The sequence below is a fragment of the Ranitomeya variabilis genome, chromosome 2, assembly GCF_051348905.1.
Source record: "Ranitomeya variabilis isolate aRanVar5 chromosome 2, aRanVar5.hap1, whole genome shotgun sequence".
Classification (NCBI taxonomy): domain Eukaryota; kingdom Metazoa; phylum Chordata; class Amphibia; order Anura; family Dendrobatidae; genus Ranitomeya; species Ranitomeya variabilis.
In genome coordinates this window covers 431,449,657-431,474,985 of record NC_135233.1, presented here as the reverse complement: position 1 = coordinate 431,474,985, position 25,329 = coordinate 431,449,657, and the positions used below count along the sequence as shown (strand labels likewise).

Sequence of the window (25,329 nt, the reverse complement as noted above, 5' to 3'; positions counted from 1 at the left end):
TCCACCACCTGAGGGTCCTTCTGACCTGTGGGGACAGAGTGAAACGGCGGTCGAGGGAGGACGGGTTCCCGTTCCACGCCGACAGCAGCGCATGTTGTAGGGGACGGAGGTGAAATTGCGTGAATGGAACCGCTTCCATGGCTGCTACCATCTGCCCGAGAATGCGCATGCTGAAACGAATGGAGTGGGAGACTGGACGGGAAAGACTCCGAGCTCCCTGCTGCAAGGCCAAGGCCTTGTCTTGAGGGAGAATGACCAGACCGCGGGAAGTGTCCAGTGTCATTCCAAGAAAGGAGATCCGTTGAGCCGGGATCGGAGAGGATTTTTCGAAGTTTATCTTCCAACCCAGGCGAGAAAGAGTATCCACCGTGAGATAGACGGACTCTTCGCAAGCTGGGTAAGATGAACCTTTTATCAGTAGGTCGTCCAGGTACGGAAGTACCACCACTCCCCTGGAATGAAGAATGGCCATGGCAGCCGCCATGACCTTCGTGAAAACTCTGGGAGCGGTGGTGAGGCCGAAAGGTAAGGCCACAAACTGGAAGTGTTCCCCGCGAAATGAGAAGCGAAGGAACTGCTGTTGAGGAGGAAAAATTGGGATGTGGAGGTAAGCATCTTTGATGTCTATAGATGCCAGGAACTCTCCTTTTTCCATGGACGCGACGACAGAGCGGAGGGATTCCATTCTGAATCGCCAAATTTTGACAAATTTTTTCAGAAGTTTTAGGTCTAGAATTGGACGCAGCGATCCGTCCTTTTTTGGGACCACGAATAGGTTCAAGTAGAACCCTTTGAACCTTTAGTCTTTGGGAACCGGAATGATGACTCTGTCCCTTTGTAGTGCCCGTATGGCCTGGAGAAAGGCTGTTGTCTTTGGTTTGGGAGGACACGACTGGAAGAAACGTGTAGGGGGGAAGGAAAATTCTATTTTGTATCCGGAAGACACCAGTTCCCCGACCCACTCGTCGGAGACGACCGAGAGCCAGGCTTGACGGAACGAAAGTAGACGACCTCCTACTTTGTTGGTGCCCTCCGGATGTTGCAAAGAGTCATTGAGTGGAGGATCTAAGGGATCTGGATCCCTTAGACCTAGATGGTCTCGGTCTGGGTTTCCAGTTACGGTTAGGTCTGTAAGAGACCTGGGGACCTCGGTCACCGCGCGGACCTCGTCCTGATGCCGAGGAGAAGGATGTAGATGACCAGTTGGGATTGTTGCGAAAAGGCCAGAACCGAGGTTGTTGTTGGTACCGAAACGGCCGGGTAGGCTTTTGTTGGGGGAGAAATTTACTTTTTCCCCCGGTGGCATCCGAGATTATTTGGTCCAATTTTTGTCCAAATAAACGACTAGCCTGGTAGGGCAAAGATGTAAAAGAACGCTTGGAGGTCGAATCTGCTCGCCAATCCCTGAGCCACAGGGCTCTTCTAATGGAGATTGCATTTGTGGCTGCCTGTGCAGCGCAATTGGCGTCTATTGAAGCGTTGACTACGAAGTCCCCAGCCTGGGCTATCTGGTTAGCCAGGTTGATCGCCTCTGGAGGGAGATTGTTGTCTTGGATGGTCGTGGTAGCACCTCAGCCCAAGCGACCATAGCCTTAGCCACCCAAGAGACGGCGAAGGATGGGAAGAGAGAGGCTCCTGTGGCCTCGAAGACGGAGCGAGCCAGGTAATCAATTTGACGGTCAGAGGGGTTCTTGACTGAGGAACCGTCTGACAGGGTTGGATAGTTTTGGAAGCGAATTGTGATACAGCAGGGTCCACTGAGGGGGACTGCAGCCAGTCCTTGATTAGTTCCAGAGCAAAAGGGTATTTGGCCTCGATGGGCTTTTGACCCATGAAGCGTTTGTCAGGACGGTCCCTGTGTTTTTGTACAATCTTCTTAAACTCAGGATGAGTGACGTTTAGTCTTTTTAAACGACACCACGTGTTCTGGAGTAGATACGGATTCCTTGTCCACCTTCAGGGTTTTGTTGACCGCCTCAATGAGAGAATCGAGTGTGTCTTGGGAAGTGGAGGAATCCTGGACGTAAGAATCGTCGGACTCATATTCAGAGTCGTTTAGGTTCTCTGGAGAAGGGGACCGGGATACTGAACTCGCAGATGCTGAAAAACCAACTCGTCCGTGGTCAGGGGATGGAACATGGGTACGTTTTCTGGAGCCCCACATGGGTACGTTTTCTGGAGCCCCGAGTCGTTAGTGACAGTACGCCCCCTGCTGGTGGATGGATCCGTACCGTCGCCCGAGTCCTCCGCGGTCTGACTTGAAGGAGGACCCCGGAGGGAGTCAATTGCCTTGGCTAGGGAAGCCATAGATCGTGACAGGGAAGTGGCCCACTCAAAGGAACTAGGCTCTGCAGGGTTGGCGGGAGGCGGCTGCACACAGGCCTGGTCACAATCCGCACATAAAGGGGTACTATGAGCTCAGGGCAGAGCCGTATTGCAAGTGGCACATGAAGTGAAAAACACTGTGTGCTTCTTGTTACCCTTTTTGGTCTCCTTAGATTGAGACATAGTGTCTTTAGAGACAGAGCAGGATATGCAGTATGTGCAGGGAAAGGGTTAAGCTTTCTTGAAGCAGCTTACCCACGGTCCTTGCCTGTGTCCCCGGGGAGGTATGTAGCCGTGGCGATTCCGGTCAGCGTGAGCCACCTTGCAGGAAGATGTGGCAATATGGCCCCCGAGATCTGCAAGGCGCCTCTCGTCCCAAACGAGAAGCGCCGATATAGGGGGCGGGGTTACGGCCGTGGGCGGATCTGCTCACTGCGGCCTAGTCCGGCTGAAAGCCGGGGACTAAATTTCTGGGCCTGCCCGGCGATGCGTGGCGGCAGCCGCGACGGAGCGCCGCTGATCCCCGACCGACGGCGCCTCTCCCCAGGGACCCGGACCGCACCTCTGTCGCAAAGAAGGAGCGCAGGGGGGGTATGTACTCACAGTTGTGCAGGTGCTCCTGTCACTGAGAGTGCACGCTCAATCCATGCACCCATGGGGGATGGAGAGGCCTCTGATAATCTTCCTCTGTCCGCTCAAGGGGGGGGGCTTTTGTTGGTTGTGCAACGCCATCAGCTGTGGGCCTTGTCTGTCAGGCCCCGGAGAGGGACATCAGAGCCAGGCTCTATGTGCTCGCAGTCTTGCAGGGAGGGGGACGGGGAGGAGAGGGACGGGGAGGTATACTCGCCGTGCTCGCCTGTTGCTGGTCCGGGGGAGAGCGGACCCTATAAAATAGGGATTTTTGTGTGTACTCACCGTAAAATCCTTTTCTCCGAGCCACTCATTGGGGGACACAGGACCATGGGTTATGCTGCTGTCTCTAGGAGGCTGACACTAAGCTGAGACAAAAAAAGGTTAGCTCCTCCCCTGCAGTATACACCCTCATACTGGCTTCCAGACACCCAGTTCAGTGCAAAAGCAGTAGGATAATAACAATAAAATATGAAGAAACATTAGAATATAACATGTCAAACAAACAGTCAAAGACCAAAAAATGTAACGAGCCGCAAGGCTACCAGGGTGGGTGCTGTGTCCCCCAATGAGTGGCTCGGAGAAAAGGATTTTACGGTGAGTACACACAAAAATCCCTATTTCTCCTTCGCCTCATTGGGGGACACAGGACCATGGGACGTCCCAAAGCAGTCCCTGGGAGGGAAACAATACAACCAAATAACTCCGTGCACCATCTGACTACAAATGCGCAACAGCCGCTTGCAGAATACGCCTGCCAAGGGCCGCGTCCGCAGAGGATTGGATGTGGACATTGTAATGCTTTGTGAAGGTATGCAGGCTGGACCACGTTGCGGCCTTGCAAACCTGCTCCGCTGTTGCCTGGTGCCGGATGGCCCAGGAAGCACCCATCGACCGAGTGGAGTGAGCTCTAATCCCAGCCGGGATAGGGCTGCCCCTGACCCGATAGGATTCCTGGATAGCAGATCGAATCCATCTGGCTATCGTGGATTTAGACGCAGCCAAACCCTTTCTGTGACCCTCAGGGAGCACGAAAAGGGCATCCGATTTTCTGAAATGAGCCGTTCTGGAGATGTACCTTCTGAGGGCCCGTACGACGTCTAGAGTATGGAGAGCCTTCTCGACCCTATGCTTGGGCTGCGGGCAAAAAGAAGGGAGGATGATGTCCTCGTTAAGATGAAACGACGAGACCACCTTCGGAAGAAAAGCCGGAGAAGGGCGTAAGACCACTTTGTCCTGATGAAAGGCTAGAAACGGTGCCCGGCAGGACAAGGCGGCGAGCTCTGAAACCCTTCTGATGGACGTCACCGCTACCAGGAAGGCAACCTTCCAAGAGAGGACAGAGAGCGAAACGTCTTAAAGGGGTTCGAACGGGGGTTCCTGAAGAACCCCCAGGACCAAGTTGAGATCCCAGGTTTCTATCGGCATCCTATAAGGGGGAACCACATGGGAGACTCCCTGGATGAAGGTCTTGACTTGGAGGTTGGCGGCGATCCTGCGCTGAAAAAGCACGGATAACGCTGAGACCTGGCCTTTGAGGGAACTGAGTGCCAAACCGGAGTCAAGACCGGACTGAAGGAAATTCAAGATGCAAGGGATAGAGAAAACGAGCGGAGGAAGCCCTCGGAGCCTGCACCATGAGAAGAAGGTTTTCCAGACGCGGTGGTAAATGGAGGCGGAAGACGCCTTACGAGCACTTAACATGGTGGGAATGACCTGCTGAGAGAAACCGGCACGAGTTAGAATCCAGGTTTCAACAGCCACGCCGTTAAACGTAGGGCCCCTGAGCTCTGATGGTAGATCGGTCCCTGGCGAAGTAGATCTGGGTGGTCTGGTAGCCGCAAGGGCACGTCGGCTACGAGCTGGACGAGTTCCGCGTACCACGCGCGACGAGGCCAGTCTGGAGCGACCAGGATGACCGGAACTCCCTCCGTCTTGATCTTTCGGATAACCTTCGGCAGTAAGGGAAGAGGAGGAAACACGTATGGGAGCTGAAACTGATGCCACGGGAATATCAGCGCGTCCACTCCGATGGCCTGGGGATCCCGAGAACGAGCAACAAAGTTGTGAACCTTGGCGTTCAATCTGGACGCCATCAGATCCACGTCCGGGGTCCCCCAGCGAAGACAGATCTGTCGAAAGACCTCTGGGTGGAGTTCCCACTCCCCCGAGGCAAGGCCCTGGCGGCTCAGGAAGTCCGCCGCCCAGTTCTCGACTCCCGGAATGTGCACCGCGGAGATGATGGAATGGTTGATTTCGGCCCAACGAAGGATGTGAGAGACTTCCTGCATCGCTGCCCTGCTGCGGGTACCCCCCTGGTGGTTGATGTAAGCCACCGCCGTGACGTTGTCCGATTGGACACGTATAGGGTGACCCGCAAGCAGGGTGTGAAAGTGACTCAGGGCAAGTCTGATAGCCCGAATCTCCAGGATGTTGATGGGGAGACTGGATTCCCGACCTATCCAACGGCCCTGGGCAGAGTGATGAAGAAACACCGCCCCCCAGCCGAGGAGGCTGGCGTCGGTAGTTACCACTAACCAGCGGATCGGGAGGAAGGACTTCCCCTGGAGAAGAGATGGACCCAGGGTCCACCATATGAGGGATTGTCTGACCCGCGGAGACAGCGGGCAAGGACGGTCGAGAGATGGGAGACTCCTGTCCCAGTTGTACAGCAGAGCCTGTTGTAAGGGGCGGAGATGGAGTTGAGCGAAAGGAACCGCTTCGATTGCTGCAACCATCTTTCCCAGGATCTTCATGGCGAACCGAATGGTTCGCGGGCGAAGATGACGGAGCGTTCGGGCTCCCTGCTGAAGCGCTTGAGCCTTGGACCGAGGAAGCAAAACCAGCCCCCTTGAAGTGTCCAGGATCATTCCCAGAAAGGAGATCCGACGGGCAGGAACGGGAGAGGACTTGTCCAAGTTGATCAGCCAGCCCAGGCGCGAGAGAGAATCCAGGGTAATGTGGACGCTTGACTCGCAGGTTTGGAAAGACGGACCCTTTATGAGGAGATCGTCTAAGTAAGGTAACACGACGACTCCTCGCGAGTGAAGGATGGCCATGACAGCCGCCATGACCTTGGTGAATACCCTGGGCGCTGTGGCAAGACCGAAGGGTAAGGCCGTGAACTGGAAGTGGTCGTTCAGAATGGCAAAGCGGAGGAACCTTTGATGAGGCGGGAAAATAGGGATGTGAAGATAGGCATCCTTGATGTCTATCGAGGCCAAGAATTCCCCTCTTTCCAACGAAGAGATGACCGATCTGAGTGATTCCATCCTGAAGTGCCGGACTCTTACACACTTGTTCAGGAGTTTCAGATCCAAAATGGGGCGCACTGTTCCGTCCTTTTTTGGCACTACGAAGAGGTTTGAGTAGAAACCTTTGAACCTCTCGTGTTCCGGGACCGGAACAATGACCCCGCTCTGGCGGAGGGAGTGGATAGCGCAAAGAAGGGCGCGAGACTGAGCTCCCGAGCTGGGGAGACGAGAGGGGAAAAACCGGGTTGGAGGAGGAGAGGAGAACTCTATTTTGTAGCCCGACGATACCAGGTCCCTGACCCATCCGTCTTGAACGACGGAGAGCCAGGCCTGCTGAAAAAGGAGTAGACGTCCGCCTACTCTGGTGGTATCGACTGGCGCCGTTCCCGAGTCATTGAGACGGGAATCTGGGAGGTCTGGAACCTCTGGTTCTGGGCTGCCTAGGTTTTCCGCGCCAGGAAGGGATCGGCCTGAAGGAGGGGCGAACGTCTCTGTCTGTGCGAGCGGATCGGTCCGATCTGGGGCGACCGGTAGGATTGGACCAGGCTGGGCTGGTACGAAAGGACCGAAAGCGAAAATAAGGTTGACGCTGGAAAGCCGCCTTGGGCCTCTGTTGGGGAAGAAACTTGCTCTTTCCTCCCGTGGCGTCGGAAATAAGCTGGTCAAGCCTTTCGCCAAAAAGGCGCCCGCTTTGAAAAGGGAGAGAGATCAGAGATTTTTTAGAGGAGGAGTCTGCGCGCCACTCTCTGAGCCAAAGAGTCCTTCTAATAGCGATGGCGTTAGCGGCCGCCGATGCTGCGCAATTCGCCGCATCAAGAGATGCGTACATCACATAATCACTAGCCATGGCTAACTGCTTAGCCAGGTCCGCCATCTCAGACGGGAGGTCCTGTTCGTGAATAGATTTCGCTAGAGCATCCGCCCAGGAAACCATTGCCTTAGTCACCCAAGCCGCGGCGAATGAGGGGGACAGGGAAGAGCCTGAGGCCTCATACACTGAGCGAGCTAGGGAGTCTAGCTGGCGTTCAGTGGGACTCTTAATTGAAGCGCCGTCCGGGACTGAGAGAAGTGTTTTAGAGGCCAGGCGCGAGACCGGAGGGTCTACTATAGGGGGATCCGTCCAGTCTTTCACGAGATCTGTTGAGAAGGGATACTTCGATACCAGATCCTTCTTACCCGAGAAACGTTTATCTGGACGCTCCCTGTGACGCTTGACTATATCAAGAAAAGCTGGGTGAGAGGCAAAAGTCTTGTGGGAACGCTTGGTTCTGGTAAAAGAAACCGCGTGTTCCGGAGCGGAATTAGGGTCATCATCCACCCTAAGCGCGTGATTGACTGCTACAATGAGGGAGTTAACCGTGGCTCTGAACTCCGGAGCCTCCGGGTCCAATGATACCTCGGACTCATGTTCAGAGTCTTGAACGCTGCGAGCCCCCAAAGAGGGTGAGCGAGAGGTGGAGCTGCCAGAAACTGAGTGGCGAGGTGAACGCCCAGGAGAGGTAGTACGGATCCGTTTTCTGGACGACCGTGCCTCTATAAGTGGAGAGCGGCCCCTGCTGGTAGACGATTCCCCTGCTACGTAGGGATCCCTTAGGACCTGTAACGGATTGCCCCGTTCCCCGGGAGGATTTTGAATGGATTTGATGGCGTTGGCTAAAAAATCCACGGACTGCGAAAGTGAAACAACCCACGGGGGGGGGGGGCTAGGTACACCGGACTCGGTGGCGGTGGAGGGCTCCTGGGCACCTGGGGCATCGCAGGCAGAGCAGAGGGGAGAGCTTTGAGGGCGGGGAAGAGGAGCCTGGCAGGTGGTACACGCAGAAAAAAAGGTCGAATGCACCTTTGTGGATTTCTTAGTCTTAGACTGAGACATGGTGTAAACTAATGCCAGGGGCTAGCCTGATTCCCTGGGAGGGGAAGCGAGAGCGAGACTGCAGGAGAGAGCTGACGGTCTCCTTACTCTGGTCCTGTGTCCCAACGAGGAAGAGGGAGGCGGCAGGAGAACTAGGCGACAGCCGGCGTGCACAGAGCTGCACGTGGGGGACGCTGCAGCTGGGAGACCTGGTGCTGCAGCGTGCATATGAGATCCAAGATGGCCGCCGAGACCTGGGGGAAGATCTCGCACACAGCGAGAAGCGCCTGGACCGGTGGGCGGAGCCACGTGATGACGCGAAAAGGGGGCGGAGCCGCGCGATGGCACGAAAAGGGGGCGGAGCCTAGCGAAAAGGGGGCGGAGCCTAGCGAGAAGCGCCACTAGAGGTGGGCGGAGCCGCGCGATGACGCGAAAAAAGGGGGCGGAGCCTAACGGGAAGCGCCAGGTTCCCGGTCGTCTAGGCCGAAGCCGGGGACTAAATTTGTACCATCGGCCTGGCGCGCTGCCGCTGAAGGCCGCGGTATCAAGAGGCCCAAGAATAAGGAGTGCCACTAGAACATGGGGAGCCCTCCGGACCGCCGGACCAGTGACCACCCCCCCCTACCCCCGAGACACTTACCCTGATGGAGCAGCACACCGGGACTGAGGTAATTGGGGTGGAAGACAGGGACGGTGCAGGGGATGGGAAGCCTCCATCCACCAGCCCCAGAAACGGGGGGTGGAGAGGAACCGTCCACCCCTGAATCAGCCGCATGCAGTGTTGATGCAGGGAATATCGCACGGACGCCACGGGTACTAGTGCCTCTGTACAGCCGAGGGTGAAACCTGGTGGACAGGGCAGTCCGGCATAAAAAGGCCTGGCTGCAGAAGAGGGTACTGGAGGAAAACACCAGTGCTCGTCTGGACTAAGTGGGGAGAACGGTGCCCTTCTAGGGAAAAAACCGTCGCCCCAAAAAAGATCAGCTCAGGCAGTGGCTCCCACGTCGCAGGAGAGGATACGGAGAGGTGAAACTCCCGTGCTCGCCTGTTGTTGGTTCGGGGGAGATCGGACCATGAAAGAATCCGTCGCCCCCTTCGTCCGGAATAGATTAAAAAGAAAAAATCCATGAGAATAAAAATCAGTGTGCCTCCTACGGACACTAAGCTTGAACTGGGTGTCTGGAAGCCAGTATGAGGGTGTATACTGCAGGGGAGGAGCTAACCTTTTTTTGTCTCAGCTTAGTGTCAGCCTCCTAGAGACAGCAGCATAACCCATGGTCCTGTGTCCCCCAATGAGGCGAAGGAGAAAAAGGAATCCATCGCCCCCCCTTCACTCCGTTAGATAAAAAATAAAAATTTACAGAAAAATAAAAATAAAATAAGAAAGTTGGGGGCTGAAAAAAATCAGACCCAAGTGCCTCCTACAGACACTAAGCAAGAACTGGTTGAATCCTGGCCAGCGAAGGGGTGTATACTGCAGAGGAGGAGTTAATCTTTTTGTGTTAACTTAGTGTCCTCCTAGTGGCAGCAGCATAACACCCATGGTCCTGTGTCCCCCAATGAGGCCAAGGAGAAAAAGAAAACCCCTAAAAGTTAAAATCACCCCACTTCTCCCCATTAAAAATAAAGATATATATATACACATAAAAAAAAAAAATAATATTAATAATAATAATACACACTGTGGTATCGCCACATTCAGGAAAGTCTAGTCTATCAAAATAAATAATTAACTCTATCAGTTAAACGTAAAAAAAAATTTAGAACGCCAAAAAATATTTATTTATTCCACCAAAAACGCTGTAACACGCAATCAAAAAGTCACATCTACCGTATCTCAAAATGATACTAATAAAACCGCTTGCCCCTTAAAAAAAAATAAATAAATAAAGCCATCACACAGATCAAAAAAGGCAGAAAAATAAAAATGTTAAGGGTCTTGGAAAATGGCGACAATCCCAAAAGTTTTTTTTTTTTTTTTTGCAACCTTCTGATCCCCCACCACCACTAAAATAATAAAAAACTGGACATGTTTGGTATCGGCATAATCGTATTGATGAGGAGAACCATACTGCATGGTCATGGTTACCCCCAAAATCTGCACCGTAAAAACAATGTCAGAATTGCATTTTTGGGGATTTTTTCCCCCCCCATTTTCCAGTACACTATGTGATAAAATGAATAGTATTTTCAAAAGTACAACTCCCGCACAAAAAACCAAGCCCTCATATGTCTATGTGGAGTTATGGCTCTATTGGATCTTTCCGCAGCATTCGACACTGTGGATCATCAGCTCCTCCTCACTATGCTCCGCTCCATCGGCATCAAGGACACCGTTCTCTCTTGGTTCTCCTCCTATCTCTCTGACCGATCCTTCACTGTATGTTTTGCTGGTTCCTCCTCCTCTCACCTTCCCCTTACTGTTGGGGTTCCTCAAGGATCAGTCCTAGGCCACCTCCTCTTTTCTTTGTATACTGCCCCTATTGGACAAACAATCAGTAGATTTGGTTTCCAGTACCATCTCTATGCTGACGACACCCAATTATACACCTCTTCTCCTGCTTTCACTCCGACCTTCTTAGAAAACACCAGTGATTGTCTTACCGCTGTCTCTAACATCATGTCCTCCCTCTATCTGAAACTGAACCTGTCAAAAACTGAACTCCTCGTGTTCTCTCCCTCTACTAACCTACCTTTGCCTGACATTGCCATCTCCGTGTGTGGTTCCACCATTACTCCAAAGCAACATGCCCGCTGCCTTGGGGTTATCCTTGATTCCGAGCTTTCATTCACCCCCTACATCCGATCACTGGCTCGCTCTTCTTATTTGCATCTCAAAAACATTTCGAGAATTCGCCCTTTTCTTACTTTCGACTCTGCAAAAACTCTTACTGTTTCTCTTATTCATTCCCGTCTGGACTATTGTAACTCTCTACTAATCGGCCTCCCTCTTACCAAACTCTCCCCGCTCCAATCTGTCCTGAATGCTGCTGCCAGGATCATATTCCTCACCAACCGTTACACCGATGCCTCTACCTTGTGCCAGTCATTACACTGGCTACCCATCCACTCCAGAATCCAGTACAAAACTACTACCCTCATCCACAAAGCACTCCATGGCTCAGCACCACCCTACATCTCCTCTCTGGTCTCAGTCTACCACCCTACCCGTGCCCTCCGCTCCGCTAATGACCTCAGGTTAGCATCCTCAATAATCAGAACCTCCCACTCCCGTCTCCAAGACTTTACACGTGCTGCGCCGATTCTTTGGAATGCACTACCTAGGTTAATATGATTAATCCCCAATCCCCACAGTTTTAAGCGTGCCCTAAAAACTCATTTGTTCAGACTGGCCTACCGCCTCAACGCATTAACCTAACTATCCCTGTGTGGCCTATTAAAAATAGAAAAAAAAACAAAACACATAATCAGGTTCCTTGCATCGTGTTCTCATACACTTTATGCAGTTAATAGCACTCTGTGTCTGTACTGCTACATACTTAGGCAGTTAACTGGTTCATGCAGCTTTACATGAACACCCGAGCCTTACACTATGGCTGGTCCAAATAACTAAAGCAATTGTTACCATCCACCTCTTGTGTCTCCCCTTTTCCTCATAGTTTGTAAGCTTGCGAGCAGGGCCCTCATTCCTCCTGGTATCTATTTTGAACTGTGATTTCTGTTATGCTGTAAGGTCTATTGTCTGTACAAGTCCCCTCTATAAGTTGTAAAGCGCTGCGGAATATGTTGGCGCTATATAAATAAAAATTATTATTATTATATTATTATGGCTCTGAGAAGAAGGGGAAGGAAGAAAAAACAAAAAAACAAACAAACAGAAATTAGCAGTGGTACGAAGAGGTTAAAAGAAAAAAAAAACACCACGTTTTTGAAGTTATCCATATCCTTTAAGCACTTGTAGTGCAACCCCCTAACCGGCCCCCTGAAAGGATCTGCTGAGGTGATTTCTGCAGATGTAATCCTTGTGCATGGTGGTTTGTAGACGCTTTGTATAAGGCAGACGACGTGAGGACGATGTGCTGCAGTACAGCAGAGCTCAATAAACCAGACCACAAAGAACTCTGCAGTTGACGTTAACACAACTTTATTTGAAACTCAAGCAACAATTCACAAGTTTGAAATTTTTTGGGGGGGGGGGAAGAACTGTAATAGCAGGGGGTAAAAACAAATTTTTATTTAGTTTTTGCTTGCAAAAGATAAAATGAAGAAAAAAAATATGAATGTACACAGCCCCATCTTAGTTGGGAAAAAAAAATAGTTAAAGTTTGAAGAAGAAAAAAAATTAAGTTAAAACTTCAAGTTTTCAGGAGAGATTGTTAAAACAAAAAAAAAAAAAGAAAAAAAAAAAAAAAGCCAAGTCACTCTAGCAAAAGGCAAAGTTTGTTTGTGTTTAACTGAGAGCTAAATTGATGCTCAGTGGATTTCAATGGATCCTATACAAAAAAAGCGGAACGTCTCGCTCAGCACCCGAGGGGGCTTTAGAGTTACTACACCTCACACTAGATGTGGTGAGGGACTTTTGGTGGCCGACGTTATCTAGGCATGTTATTGTAGGGGCATAAAAGTTTTCCTTCTGCTCCTCAGGCTTGAAACAGTGACGCCTGGAAGCTGTATTAGGAGTGCATCGCTTGAGAATTACCTCGAGGGGCGCCCCGAGGACCTCCTTGTCCAGTGCCACGTTTAAAGTTTTGTTGGTAGCCATCCTAAAAAAGGAGAAGATTACAGCGGGTCAGTGTTATCGGGGAATAATACAGGTGACAAGTTATGAAGACGCATCTTTCACTTCATTTTCTACAGAAACCTTTTCACTATGCAAAGTTTGTTTCTTCCACTGCTATTGGCATTCTACTACGTTCCAGCCTGACCCGAATACTAGGCTAAAGGAAAAGTCAGATGGCCATATAACTCGGATCAGGATCGCAACGCAGTTCTCGGACTGGTTGGCGGCTCTCCCGACCAGAGAATGACGGGTGCATAGAAACACGTGTGTCACGCTGAGGTCAGGAGAGCCGCCAGCCAGTCCGAGCTCTGCGTTGCGATCCTTGCCCAAGTTATACGGCCGTCTGACTCTTTCCTAAAGCTTAGAGATTACCTTTGGTCACCTGTGAGAGGTGGAAAAATAGCACCGCTGCCCCTATTTGTTTACGACTCGACTTGCTGGCCTTGTCAGTAATCTACTGCCGTCTCAAAAACCACCTCCTTCCTGACGGCATCTGCGGCTCTTCTTCCGACCTAGCACGACGTTGCGCCATACTGGCTAATCAAAAAGACGATTCAAGGTTGCAGACACGAAAAGAAAGGGGTCCTCAGGGCTCCCATCTAGCGGCCACAGATTACTGATGTAGCCAAGGGATGGGTGTGGTGAAATATGTGTATATATATATCTATATGTGTGTAGTGACCTATGTCTAGGGTTATATGTGTGACTAGTGATAATGTAACATCTGTCCTGAAGGCAAGTCGCACCTAGGGTACTTCCTTGGGACTAGTAGGAATTGTGTCTCCATATCCCACCAGGAGGTCTAGCTAGAGCCAAGAAGAAGGTAACATTTGGCACCTCTTAGGTCTTGGAGGGGAGATGCTAATTGCGGCCGGAGGGCATCTATTCCTGAGAACCTTTCCACACATATCTCAAGAGAAAATAATGTATTCATGGGGGGCGCGGCCGTGGCCAATCAAAAAGCCAGCAATTATGATATTAATCTGAGGGGCCGGTCTAGAAACCTGACCTCCAGACCAAAGTTATAAATTTAGGCTGCAGACAGAGAATTGTGTTCACATGTGAGGGCAGCCTGAGAAGCTGATATGTTCCACCAACTCCATTCACCCCCCCTCAGGGAGCAGAAAGCAACTACCAGTTAGATAATTTCTGTAAGATTCTCCTGTTTATTTTGATACTGTTTTGCATAAGTTGTATGTCTTTTTATTATCATATTTTTATACCTTTTTCTTATTGTAAGCATTGAACCTTTTGTTATTAAAGTATAAAACTTTAACAAGTTGAACCTTGAATGTTCTAAAAGAATCCATAGCCTAAGGTGTGTGAGCCTTATGAGTGATAGACATATTTTTATTAGTATTATTATTTCTGGGACTCATCACCCGTGTATTCGATGAGTGGTGGCAGCGTGTATGAGTGGGTGTGTGGCCTGGGTCGGTGTGTGATTTATGCTCCTGTTACAGCATAGGACAGAGGTTGAATGCTGGACTGAGAGTGGGAGATAGATTAACCCTTGCAGGCACAACCCCAAGTGTGAGAGCAGGCACGTGACAAATAAGTGACACCACGGAGAAGGGATCCGTGACAATTGGCGGCAGAGCGGTGGGATAGAATTATTTCTATTAGAACATTAGTGCATGGTTTAAGCAATTATTCCCTGTACTAAAGAATTGGTATCCTTGCGAAGAGTGCACCAGTTATTCAAGGTTCAACTCAGTACTTAGACATACTTGCAAACAGTTTCCGCTCCCCGTTTTTCTTTTATTTGGCAAAGGCTGTTCATCGATATGGCAGCCCAGTACAAGAAGCAGAGCAAAGAGGCTCTGACCGAACTCTGTGAGCAGAGATGAATAGAGACAGCTGACAGATCCAAGGAGCTGCTGATACGCGCCTTGGTCGAGCAGGACATAGAGCAAAGTGCTGGAACATCTGGGCAAGGAGAGAGCCCACCTCAGAGAGACCCAGCAATGCCAGCTCTTGCACCGGAGATGCCTGATGGAAGTGTCAGCAATGCCAGTGCTGAGGAGCCTATGGACTGTACTTTGCAAATGGACTTACAACGGCTGGGAACAAGTGATCCCAATCTGCGCATGCAGCTGATTCTACAGCACCGACAGGCTGAGAGAGAGGCTGCAGAACGCCGGGGGGACAGAGCGTTCCAACTTCAGATGGCTCAAACAGAGCGGGGTATCAGTCCTCAGATAACCCCCTCCCAGGACGTAAATCTAAGGAGACCACGTCTAGAAAACGTCTCTGTGATGGAGAAGGATACGGACTTAGATACTTTCCTGCAGGGATTTGAAAAAACTTGCAGGCAGTACCATCTACCCCGTGAGCAGTGGGCACAGTATCTAACCCCAGGGCTGAGAGGCAAAGCCCTGGATGTTTTTGCTGGCCTCCCACCAGAGCTAGATGCGAACTATGAGGCCATAAAAAGGAGATTTTTGTGTACTCACCGTAAAATCTCTTTCTCTTAGCCTCTAATTGGGGGACACAGGACCATGGGTGTTATGCTGCTGTCCACTAGGAGGCGACACTATGCATAATCTGAAAAAGATTAACTGTGGCTCCTCCTGTGCAGTATACACCCCTGGACGGCATCAGCCTTCTCCAGTTTTGTGCAAAAGCAGTAGGAGGAACGTAACATGAATAACATAATTATGCCTGTAAGAAGGCAACTATGTACGAGCTCAAGAAACAATATGAGAACTCAACAGTTACAACAGCCCGGAAAGGGCAACAGGGTGGGAGCTGTGTCCCCCAATTAGAGGCTAAGAGAAAGAGATTTTACGGTGAGTACACAAAAATCTCCTTTACTCTGTCGCCTCATTGGGGGACACAGGACCATGGGACGTCCTAAAGCAGTCCCTGGGTGGGAAGCAATGGACGAATATTGTGCAGACAGGCCCGTACACTTAGGGCACCGCCGCCTGCAGGACACGTCTACCCAGGCTCGCGTCCGCTGAGGACTGGGTATGAACCCTGTAGTGTTTAGTAAACGTGTGTAAGCTAGTCCAAGTGGCCGCCTTACACACTTGTTGTGCCGAAGCCTGGTGCCGAATGGCCCAGGAGGCCCCTACCGCCCGTGTAGAGTGTGCCGTAATGCCGGCTGGAAGAGGAGAATTCTTAAGGCGATATGCCTCTTGTATGGTGGATTTGATCCACCTGGCAAGAATAGCTTTGGAAGCTGGCATACCCTTGTGGCCGCCTTCCGGAAGGAGGAAAAGGGAATCTAGACCCCCGGAAGGACGCAGTCCTAGACACGTATATACGCAAAGCCCTGACAAGGTCAAGCGTATGCAGAGCCTTCTCCACTCTATGAACCGGAACCGGACAAAGGGATGGTAGTGAAATTTCCTCATTGAGGTGGAAGTCGGACACAACCTTCGGGAGGAAGGATGGGACCGTACGAAGAACTACCTTGTCCTGGTGAAATGCCAGGAAAGGCCGTCTGCAGGAAAGTGCTGTCAGTTCAGACACCCTGCGTAGCGAGGTGATTGCCACCAGGAAAACCACCTTCTGGGAAAGAAGGCGGAGCGGGACCTCCTTAAGAGGTTCGAAGGGTGGTTCCTGCAATGCTGTCAGGACCAGGTTGAGGTCCCACGTTTCTAGTGGTCGTCTGTAGGGGGGAACCAATCGGGAAACCCCCTGAAGGAAAGTCCTTACTTGCGGCTTGGTAGCAATGCGCCTTTGGAAAAGCACTGAGAGGGCTGACACCTGGCTCTTAAGCGAGCCCAAGGACAGCCTGGCCTCCAGACCCGATTGGAGAAAACCAAGTACTTTTGGTATGGAATAAGGGAGTGGGATCTGGCCACAAGATTCGCACCAGGTAAAGAAAGCTTTCCAGTTACGGTAATAAATCTTGGCAGAGGCTGGTTTCCGTGCTCTGATCATGGTTCCAATGACATCTGCCGAGAGCCCTGCCTGGGTTAGAACCCAGGTCTCAAGGGCCACGCCGTCAAATTGAGAGCCCCTGAGTTCTGGTGGTAGAACGGCCCTTGTGATAGAAGATCGTGGCGGTCGGGGAGACGCCAAGGGGCGTCTGCTGTGAGTTGTACGATGTCGGCGTACCATGTGCGTCTGGGCCAGTCTGGTTAAATGAGGATGGTTGGAACTCCCTCTTGTTTGATCTTCCTCACCACTCTGGATATCAGGGGGAGAGGTGGAAAAATGTACAGAAGCTGGAACTGGGTCCAGTCCTGAACCAGAGCGTCTGCTCCGAGCGACCGCGGATCGTGTGTTCTGGCAATGAAGTTGGAGACCTTGGCATTGAAATGGGATGCCATTAGGTCCACATCCGGGGTCCCCCAGCGGAGACAGATCTGTTGAAAAATTTCGGGATGGAGAGACCACTCTCCCGAGTCTATTCCTTGTCGGCTGAGGAAGTCTGCTTCCCAGTTGTCCACACCCGGAATGTGGACCGCCGAAAGAACCGACCCTGTGTCCTCCGCCCAGCGGAGGATATGTGACACTTCCCGCATCGCCTGGGTACTGCGGGTCCCCCCTTGATGATTCACATATGCCACAGCCGTGGCATTGTCCGACTGTATCCTGATGTGAGAGGCTGCCAGTAAGTGATGGAAGGCCCTCAATGCCAGTAGGATGGCACGAATTTCCAGGATGTTGATGGGCATGGTCGCTTCCGCTGGGGACCATTTGCCCTGTGCCCTGTGGTGTAGGTGCACCGCACCCCAACCCGTCAGGCTCGCGTCGGTGGTCAGGACCTTCCATTGACCTGAGAGAAAGGATTTCCCCTTTGCTAGCGAGGTTGGCTTGAGCCACCAGTGCAGGGACCTCCTGGTTGACGACGTTAGCTGGAACTCCCTGTCGAGAGAAAAGGGATTCCGGTCCCAGGACTTGAGAATGGCTAGTTGGAGAGGTCTGAGGTGAAACTGGGCAAATGGGACAGCTTCTATTGCCGCTGCCATCTTGCCGAGAACTCTCATGGCAAACCGGAGAGATCGAGGGGGTTTGCGGAGGAGGGTGCGAACTGCTAGTCGGAGAGCCAGTGCCTTGTCCTTGGGAAGGAGCACTAGACCCCTGGAGGTGTTGAATAACATTCCCAGGAAGGTCAGGGACTGACTCGGGGTTGGTGATGACTTTTGTAGGTTGATTAACCAGCCCATGCGACTGAGAGTATCGGTTGTGATTGAGACGCTGAGCTCGCAGTCCTTGAAGGTGGGAGCCTTGATGAGTAGATCGTCCAGGTATGGAACGACTACTATGCCTCTGGAGTGCAGGACGTCCATGGTGGCTGCCATGACCTTGGTGAACACTCTGGGAGCCGTGGCGAGTCCAAAGGGGAGAGCCACGAATTGGTAGTGGTCCTGGCCTATTGCGAACCTGAGAAACCTCTGATGGGCAGGTGCAATGGGTATATGCAGGTATGCGTCTTGTATGTCTATGGAGGCGAGATATTCTCCCTTCTCCATGGACGCAATGATGGACCGAAGGGACTCCATGCGGAAATGACGGACCCGTACATATTTGTTGAGCTGTTTTAGGTCTAGTATGGGCCGTACACTGCCTCCTTTCTTGGGAACTACGAACAGATTGGAGTAGAACCCTCGGAAACGGTCGGTCGTGGGTACCGGTACTATGACTCCTGATTGACAAAGCGAGGAGACCGCTTGGTGGTAGGCTCGAGCCTTGGCTGGCGGTTTTGGGGGGACAGAGAGGAAGAACCGGTCCGGTGGGTTGGAGGTGAAGTCTATTTTGTATCCGGAAGACACTAGTTCCGTGACCCACCTGTCTTCTGTAATAGGCAGCCAGACTTGATGAAAGAGCAAAAGTCGGCCGCCTACTGGTGTGGTGTCTTCCGGAGTCCGTGAGTCATGAGGAGGAGAAGGTCTGAGATTTTCCTCCTCTGGGCTTAGACTGGCCTGCTTTTGACTGCCAGGTCTTGTCCGACCTTTGCGTCGATCGTGAGTTGTCCCTGCGTGGGGAACGGTTACGATTTTGTACTGGACGCGAGACGGACCAGCCGGAGGAATTCCGAAAGGATCGGAATCGAGTTTGGTTACGCTTCTTGTAAGTGCGTTTAGGTTTCAGTTGGGGAAGAGAAGTACTCTTACCCCCTGTGGCGTTGGATATCATAGTGTCCAACTGTTCACCGAAAAGTCTCCCACTGAGGTAGGGGAGGTGCGTGAGGGACTTCTTTGAGGCTGCGTCCGCTTTCCATTCCCGCAGCCAGAGGATACGCCGAATCGTGATGGCGTTTGATGCTATCCCCGCGACTCCCCTTGCTGAATCCAGAGCTGCATGGAGCATGTAATCTGCTACAACAGCAATTTGAACCGCTTGGTCCGACAGTTCAGGAGCGGATGCTTGGAAGGCTTGTAAATTGTTTGCCCAGGCCAGGATGGCCTTGGCAGCCCAAACTGAGGCGAACGCGGGAGCCAGGGATGCCCCTGCAGCCTCGAAAATTGAACGAGCCATGCGTTCTACCTGCCGGTCTGCTGCGTCCCTTAGGGTTGAGCTATCTGGCAGTGAAAGGAGGGTCTGTGCTGCTAGCCTGGAGACTGGGGGATCCACTTCAGGTGGATCTGTCCATTCCTTGGTGTCCTTCTGTGGGAAGGGGTACCTCGCCTCCAGATATTTGCGATTAGCGAATTTTTTCTCAGGCTGTGAGAGCTGTTTTTTTTAAGGATCGCCTTAAACTCTGGGTGGTTAGAAAAAACCTTAGGCGGCTTCAGAGGTCCTTCAAAGGAAATCTGATGTTCTGGGGCCTCTGGTGGCGGATCAGAAATGTCCAGCACCCGATGGATGGACGATATTATGTCCTCAACTAGCGCTGTATTGCTAGGAGGGATTGGGATCAGGGACCCCTCAGTTTCTCTGTCTGAATCAGAGTCGCAGATGCCTTCCGAATTCTGTGTATCACTGAGGCGTCCCCTGCTGAGTGAGCTGGGGAGGAGGCCTTCTCTGGTTGGGGATTGCGGAGATCTGCATTGTCTGTCCCTGGAATGGGACGGTCTAGATGACCTGGAGCAACGGTGTCTCTCCCTAGAGGGGGATGACCGTGTGCTATGGGATGACGCAGATGGACTTGATCTATGGATCCGCTTGCGTCCTGACCTAGACGTGGATGTGCCAGGGGCATCTTGTTCCTGAGTCAAGCTCTCCCGTTGTTGGGTAACGGTCATAGCCGGGGCATGACCCTGCAGAGCCTGAAGCAATGTGGAAGTTAGGTTATCTATAGACTGCGTCATAGATTGCGATAACTGAGTAGCCCATTCCGGTGTGGCATTAGACACCGAGGCATTGGCAGGGGCTTCTTGAGGCTGTGACACAGTAGTTTGTATACAGTTCTGACAATGCGGGTACGTGCTGCTACTGGGGAGAGCGGTCCCGCAGGCTGTGCAGAATGCATAATAGCAGTTCTGCCTGGTTCTCTTAGACCTTGAGCCCGGCATAGTGCACAGAGTGCAGAAGTGCTGCCAGCAGATGGACCTTACAGGGGTAGAGAACCTACAGGGGAGCCTTATAGGTAATATGGATTCACAGCTGAGTAAAGATAACCCAGCTGTGATCTTACCCCACCAGTGTACCCCTAGGTCCAGCGCCGAAAATCCACAGTCCTGTGCCCCCCGGAGACTGGCTGCCTGGTCCTGCAGACCGGGAGATGCAGGGTTAATCTGCAGCCGAAAATGGCTGCAGAGACAGAGGAGAGAGGAGGAGAAGGGGGCGGAGAGCTGGAAAAAGGCGGCAAGGCTATAAAAAACCCGCCCTTTCTGTCTCGATCCGCCCCTTGTATGACACTGTAGAGTGTCATATTTGTCATCCGGGGGGCGGGCCGGGGGGCGGAGAGGAGGCTGCTGCTTCAGCTAGGCCGAAGCCGGGGCCTAAATTAGATGCCTGAGGCCCAGAAGGGCTCCAGGCCGGCGCGAAAGTCCGGGAGGGGGTCGGATCTGAACCGGACCCCTCCGGATTTGAAGGCAGGATGGCGGTGGGGCTATAAGCGGAAGGGGGAGCCCGGCTGGGGTCCCCCTGAGGCAGTATAGAGCTGGTGCTGCCGCAGAGACAGGGACGCAGGGAACCCTGTGTCTGTATGTGCCATGCCTGCCTGCACTCCCCCCGGCCCCGACAGGAGCCCGCAGCTGGGCTGGCTGTCCCTGGATGCAGGCGCAGTGTGCTGGCCCATTGCTGGGAGCTGTAGGATGCTGCCTGTACAGGCCTTACCTGAGGTGTCTCAACCTAATACCCCCAGAGGGGGATAGGGAGGGTGCTTTTGTCACACACCTTCAGGGGCCTTTATCCTCGCCTCGACCTCAACCCAGAAACCAAAAGGAATTGGGGAAGGAGGGGGGTCTCGACTTCGAACCAACACCCGAGAGGTTGGGGAAGGAGCAGCATGGGGAATAGCCATCTCAACTTCAACTGGGCACCCCATAATAGGGGGCCGAGGAAGGAGCCATGCCGGGGGTCTCACAGGAGACCCTCTTTTCTTCATCTGTAATCCCGTCGGAAAACGGGAAACGGAGTAAAAAGGAGTAAAAATCTTTAGGTGTGCCTCCTTTGCGACACTAAGCAAAAACTGGAGAAGGCTGATGCCGTCCAGGGGTGTATACTGCACAGGAGGAGCCACAGTTAATCTTTTTCAGATTATGCATAATGTCGCCTCCTAGTGGACAGCAGCATAACACCCATGGTCCTGTGTCCCCCAATGAGGCGACAGAGTAAGAGGCCCTGATCAGGAAATACAACCTGACACCAGAAGTGTATCGGAGAAAGTTCTGGAACCTGCAACGTGGATCAACTGACAACTATGCGGATGTTGTGAGCACCTTGAGGACCACGTTCCACCAATGGATTAGGGGACTTTCGGTTAACAGTTTTGAGGACTTAAAGGATCTTATGGTCAAGGATCAGTTTCTTCACATGTGCCCCACGGATGTACGACAATTTGTGTGTGATTGGGAGCCACAAACTGCGGATCAGGCTGCAAGGATTGCGGACTGCTATGTGGCTAACAGGATGCCTGAGGTGCGGAAGCCATCGGGATTCAGCTGGAGGGGAGGTAAGCCAAACGGGGACCCTTCTCCCTCTGCCGGCCGATCACCAGCGCTGTCCAAGCCCACCTTCTATGGGGCCCCGGGGAATAGACATTCTCTAGGCGATGCACGCCGGTGCTTCTCCTGCAATAAAGTGGGACATGTTAGCGCTGTCTGCCCTGATAGGGAGAAATGCCCAACTACCACCACAAAGCCGTCTGTGCCCCCACCGTCTGTCCTCTTTGTAGCCGGCTCTGATGCGAGGGCAAATGAGAACTGCCAATCTGTCACTGTTGGCAATAAAGTCACCATTGGTCTTAGAGACACAGGGCAGAGGTGACCCTGGTGCGTCCAGCCATGATAACCCCTGCCGATATCATACCAGGAAAGACTATGTCTATAACCGGGATTGGAGGGGTCAGCCCTGTCGTGCCCATGGCCCGTGTGTACCTGGACTGGGGAGCAGGGAGAGGACGGAGAGAAGTGGGAGTATCAGAGGCTATTCCCACCAATGTGTTGCTAGGCACGGACCTGGGGAGGATGGTGACCCACTATGTTCCTCCCTTGCAAGTAAATGATGCAGAGAAGGTGGAAGAAAGAGACCCACCTGAGATCCCGTGCGAGGAGGGAAAATGTCCCAATGCACAGGACTGTAATTATGTGGCAGCTGTGACCCGGAGTCAGGCTGCGGCTCAGACTCAGGCCCAGAGATTAGAGGATGAGTCTCAGACAGAACTGCCAGGACAGGAGGCCCATACTGTGGTCCCGGAGCCTCCATACATGGCAGACCCACCAAGGTCCCTGATAACAGACACTGAAAACTCAGCTTCAGACCAGGGACTGGCAGTCACACTAGGCCAGGGCCTGCAGGCTGACCGTCAGAGCTTCCAGGAGGCCCTGCAGACAGATGTCAGTCTGGAGGAGCTCAGATGTCTCGCAGACCGACCCCCTGCTGCTTCTGACAAGGAGAGAGTATACTGGGACCAGGGCAGACTGTATACAGAGACTATACCCACGGATACTACAAAATCTTGGGACCATGAACGGCGGCTCATCGTTCCCATTTAGGGAACAATTATTGAGGATTGCCCATGAAATTTCTTTGGCCGGACACCTTGGAATACAAAAGACTAAGGGTATGTGCACACGTCCGGATTTCTTGCAGAAATTTCCTGAAGAAAACCGGAAATTTTCTGCAAGAAATCCGCATTTTTTTTTTTTTGCGGTTTTTTTTTGCGTTTTTTTAGCATTCTGCAAGCGTAATTAGCTTGCAGAATGCTAAAGTTTTCCAAGCGATCTGTAGCATCGCTTGGAAAACTGACTGACAGGTTGGTCACACTTGTCAAACAGCGTTTGACAAGTGTGACCATCTTTTTACTACAGATGCTGCCTATGCAGCATCTATAGTAAAAGATAGAATGTTTAAAAATAATAAAAAAAATAAAAAAAATGGTTATACTCACCTGCAGGCGTCCGTTCCTATAGATGTCGGTGTGGTTCAGGACCTTCCATGACGTCGCGGTCACGTGAGCGGTCACATGACCGGTCTCGACCAATCACAAGACCGTGACGTCATCGTAGGTCCTTCACCGCACACCAGCTATAGAAACCGAAGCGGCAGCATGCAGCGGAGAGGCGGGAAGACATCGAAGGTGAGTATAGGACTATTTTTTATTTTAATTCTTTTTTTTGGACCAATTATATGGTGCCCAGTCCGTGGAGGAGAGTCTCCTCTCCTCCACCCTGGGTACCAACCGCACATAATCTGCTTACTTCCCGCATGGTGTGCACAGCCCCGTGCGGAAATAAGCAGATCAATGCACTTCCAGGTGTGCGGAATCCCCTGCAATTCCGCATTTTAATGAACATGTTGCTTTATTTTCCGCAATGCGATTTTTTCGCGGAAAAAAAGGCTACATTTGCACAAAAAATGCGGAATACACTGAAAATAATGGGAGGCATATGTTAGCGTTTTTTTCGCGTTTTTATCACGTTTTTATAGCGAAAAAACGCGAAAAATACTGAACGTGTGCACATGGCCTAAAGCTCGCCTGACATAACTTCTATTGGCCCAAGATGGGGACAGATATTGCCAATTACTGACGATCATGTGTAGTTTGTCAGAGAGTTGGGAAGTCCGGGAATATACAGAAAGCTCCATTGATACCACTGCCTGTGATCGATGAACCTTTCCAGAGAGTGGCTGTGGATATCATAGGGCCACTTGCAATCCCTAGCAGCTCTGGCAAAAAGTACATCCTCACAGTGGTGGACTATGCTACACGATACCCGGAAGCTGTGGCACTGTCCTCCATCCGAGCAGACAAAGTGGCAGATGCTTTACTGTGTTCTCTCGTGTGGGTTTCCACAGGGAAATGTGGACAGATCAGGGAACCCAGTTCATGTCTGATCTGATGGAAAGCCTCTGTGAAAGAATACAAGTACAGCATTTTGTGGCCAGCGCCTATCATCCCCAAACCAACGGACTCTGCGAGTATTTTAATGGAACATTAAAACATTAAATGCTCAAAATGCTGGTGGAGACTGAAGGGAGAGACTGGGAGCGGTACCTCCCTCATCTGTTTGCCTACAGAGAGGTACCCCAGGCGTCTGCTGGATTCTCCCCCTTTGAACTGGTTTATAGGAGGAGGGTCAGGGGGCCACTTGATTTGATTAAAGGGCCACTGTCACCCACCAGGGTCGTATTTGCCACTAGGCACTTGAGGGCACGTGCCTAGGGCTGGGACAATGCAAGGGGCGGCACCTGAGCAAGGTTTTTTTTTTTTAAGTACTGGGTCACCTCCCGACCGACCGCCCCTCGTGCCCCCCCCTGGCCGCCCGCCCGCCGCCTCCCACCCAGGGCCGTATTTGCCACTAGGCACTAGAGGGCACGTGCCTAGGGCGGGGACAATGCAGGGGGCGGCATCTGAGCAAGGTTTTTTTTTGTTTGTTTGTTTTTTTTTAAGTCCTGGGTCACCTCCCGACCGACCGCCCCTAACCCCTGGCCGCCCGCCCACCCTCCTTGAAGACGATACTAACCCTGCTCCAGCGATGCCTGGTCTTGGCTTCTGCAGCGCTTCTGAATGAGAGGTCACGTGGTACCGCTCATTAAGGTCATGAATATGCGCATATTCATGACCTTAATGAGCGGTATCATATGACCGCTCACGCAGGAAGAAGGTGCTGCGCCGGGAGTCGGGACAGAGCCAGAGGGATGTAGGCGCAGCCGCGCGGTGAGTAACAGGTAAGTATGAGGGACGGGGGGACAGGGGATGATGGAGGACGTTAAGCCGCGCCATGCAAGATGGGAGCAAGGGGAGCGGGGAGGAGAGATGAGCCATGCATACAGGGGGAAGGGGGGGTGGAGGAGAGATGAGCCATGCATACGGGGGGGTGGAGGAGAGATGAGCCATGCATACAGGGGGGGGGGGGGGGGGGGAATATGAGCCATGCATACAGTGGGGGGAATATGAGCCATGCATAAAGGGGGGGTGAAATATGAGCCATGCATTCGGGGGGGGGGGGGGGGGGAAT

General features: G+C 52.1%; 1 protein-coding gene across 2 annotated transcripts in view; it reads right to left on the bottom strand.

Moving 5' to 3' along the window:
- Nucleotides 1-12,144: 12,144 nt before the first annotated feature.
- CAPRIN1 (cell cycle associated protein 1) overlaps nucleotides 12,145-25,329 on the bottom strand; it is a 48,794-nt gene continuing 35,609 nt past the window's right edge. For both annotated transcript variants that reach the window (XM_077287014.1, XM_077287015.1), the window contains exon 18: nucleotides 12,145-12,785. In XM_077287014.1, the coding sequence (XP_077143129.1) occupies nucleotides 12,696-12,785 (90 nt within the window). In that variant the 3' untranslated portion in view covers nucleotides 12,145-12,695. The remainder of the gene's footprint in view (nucleotides 12,786-25,329) is intronic.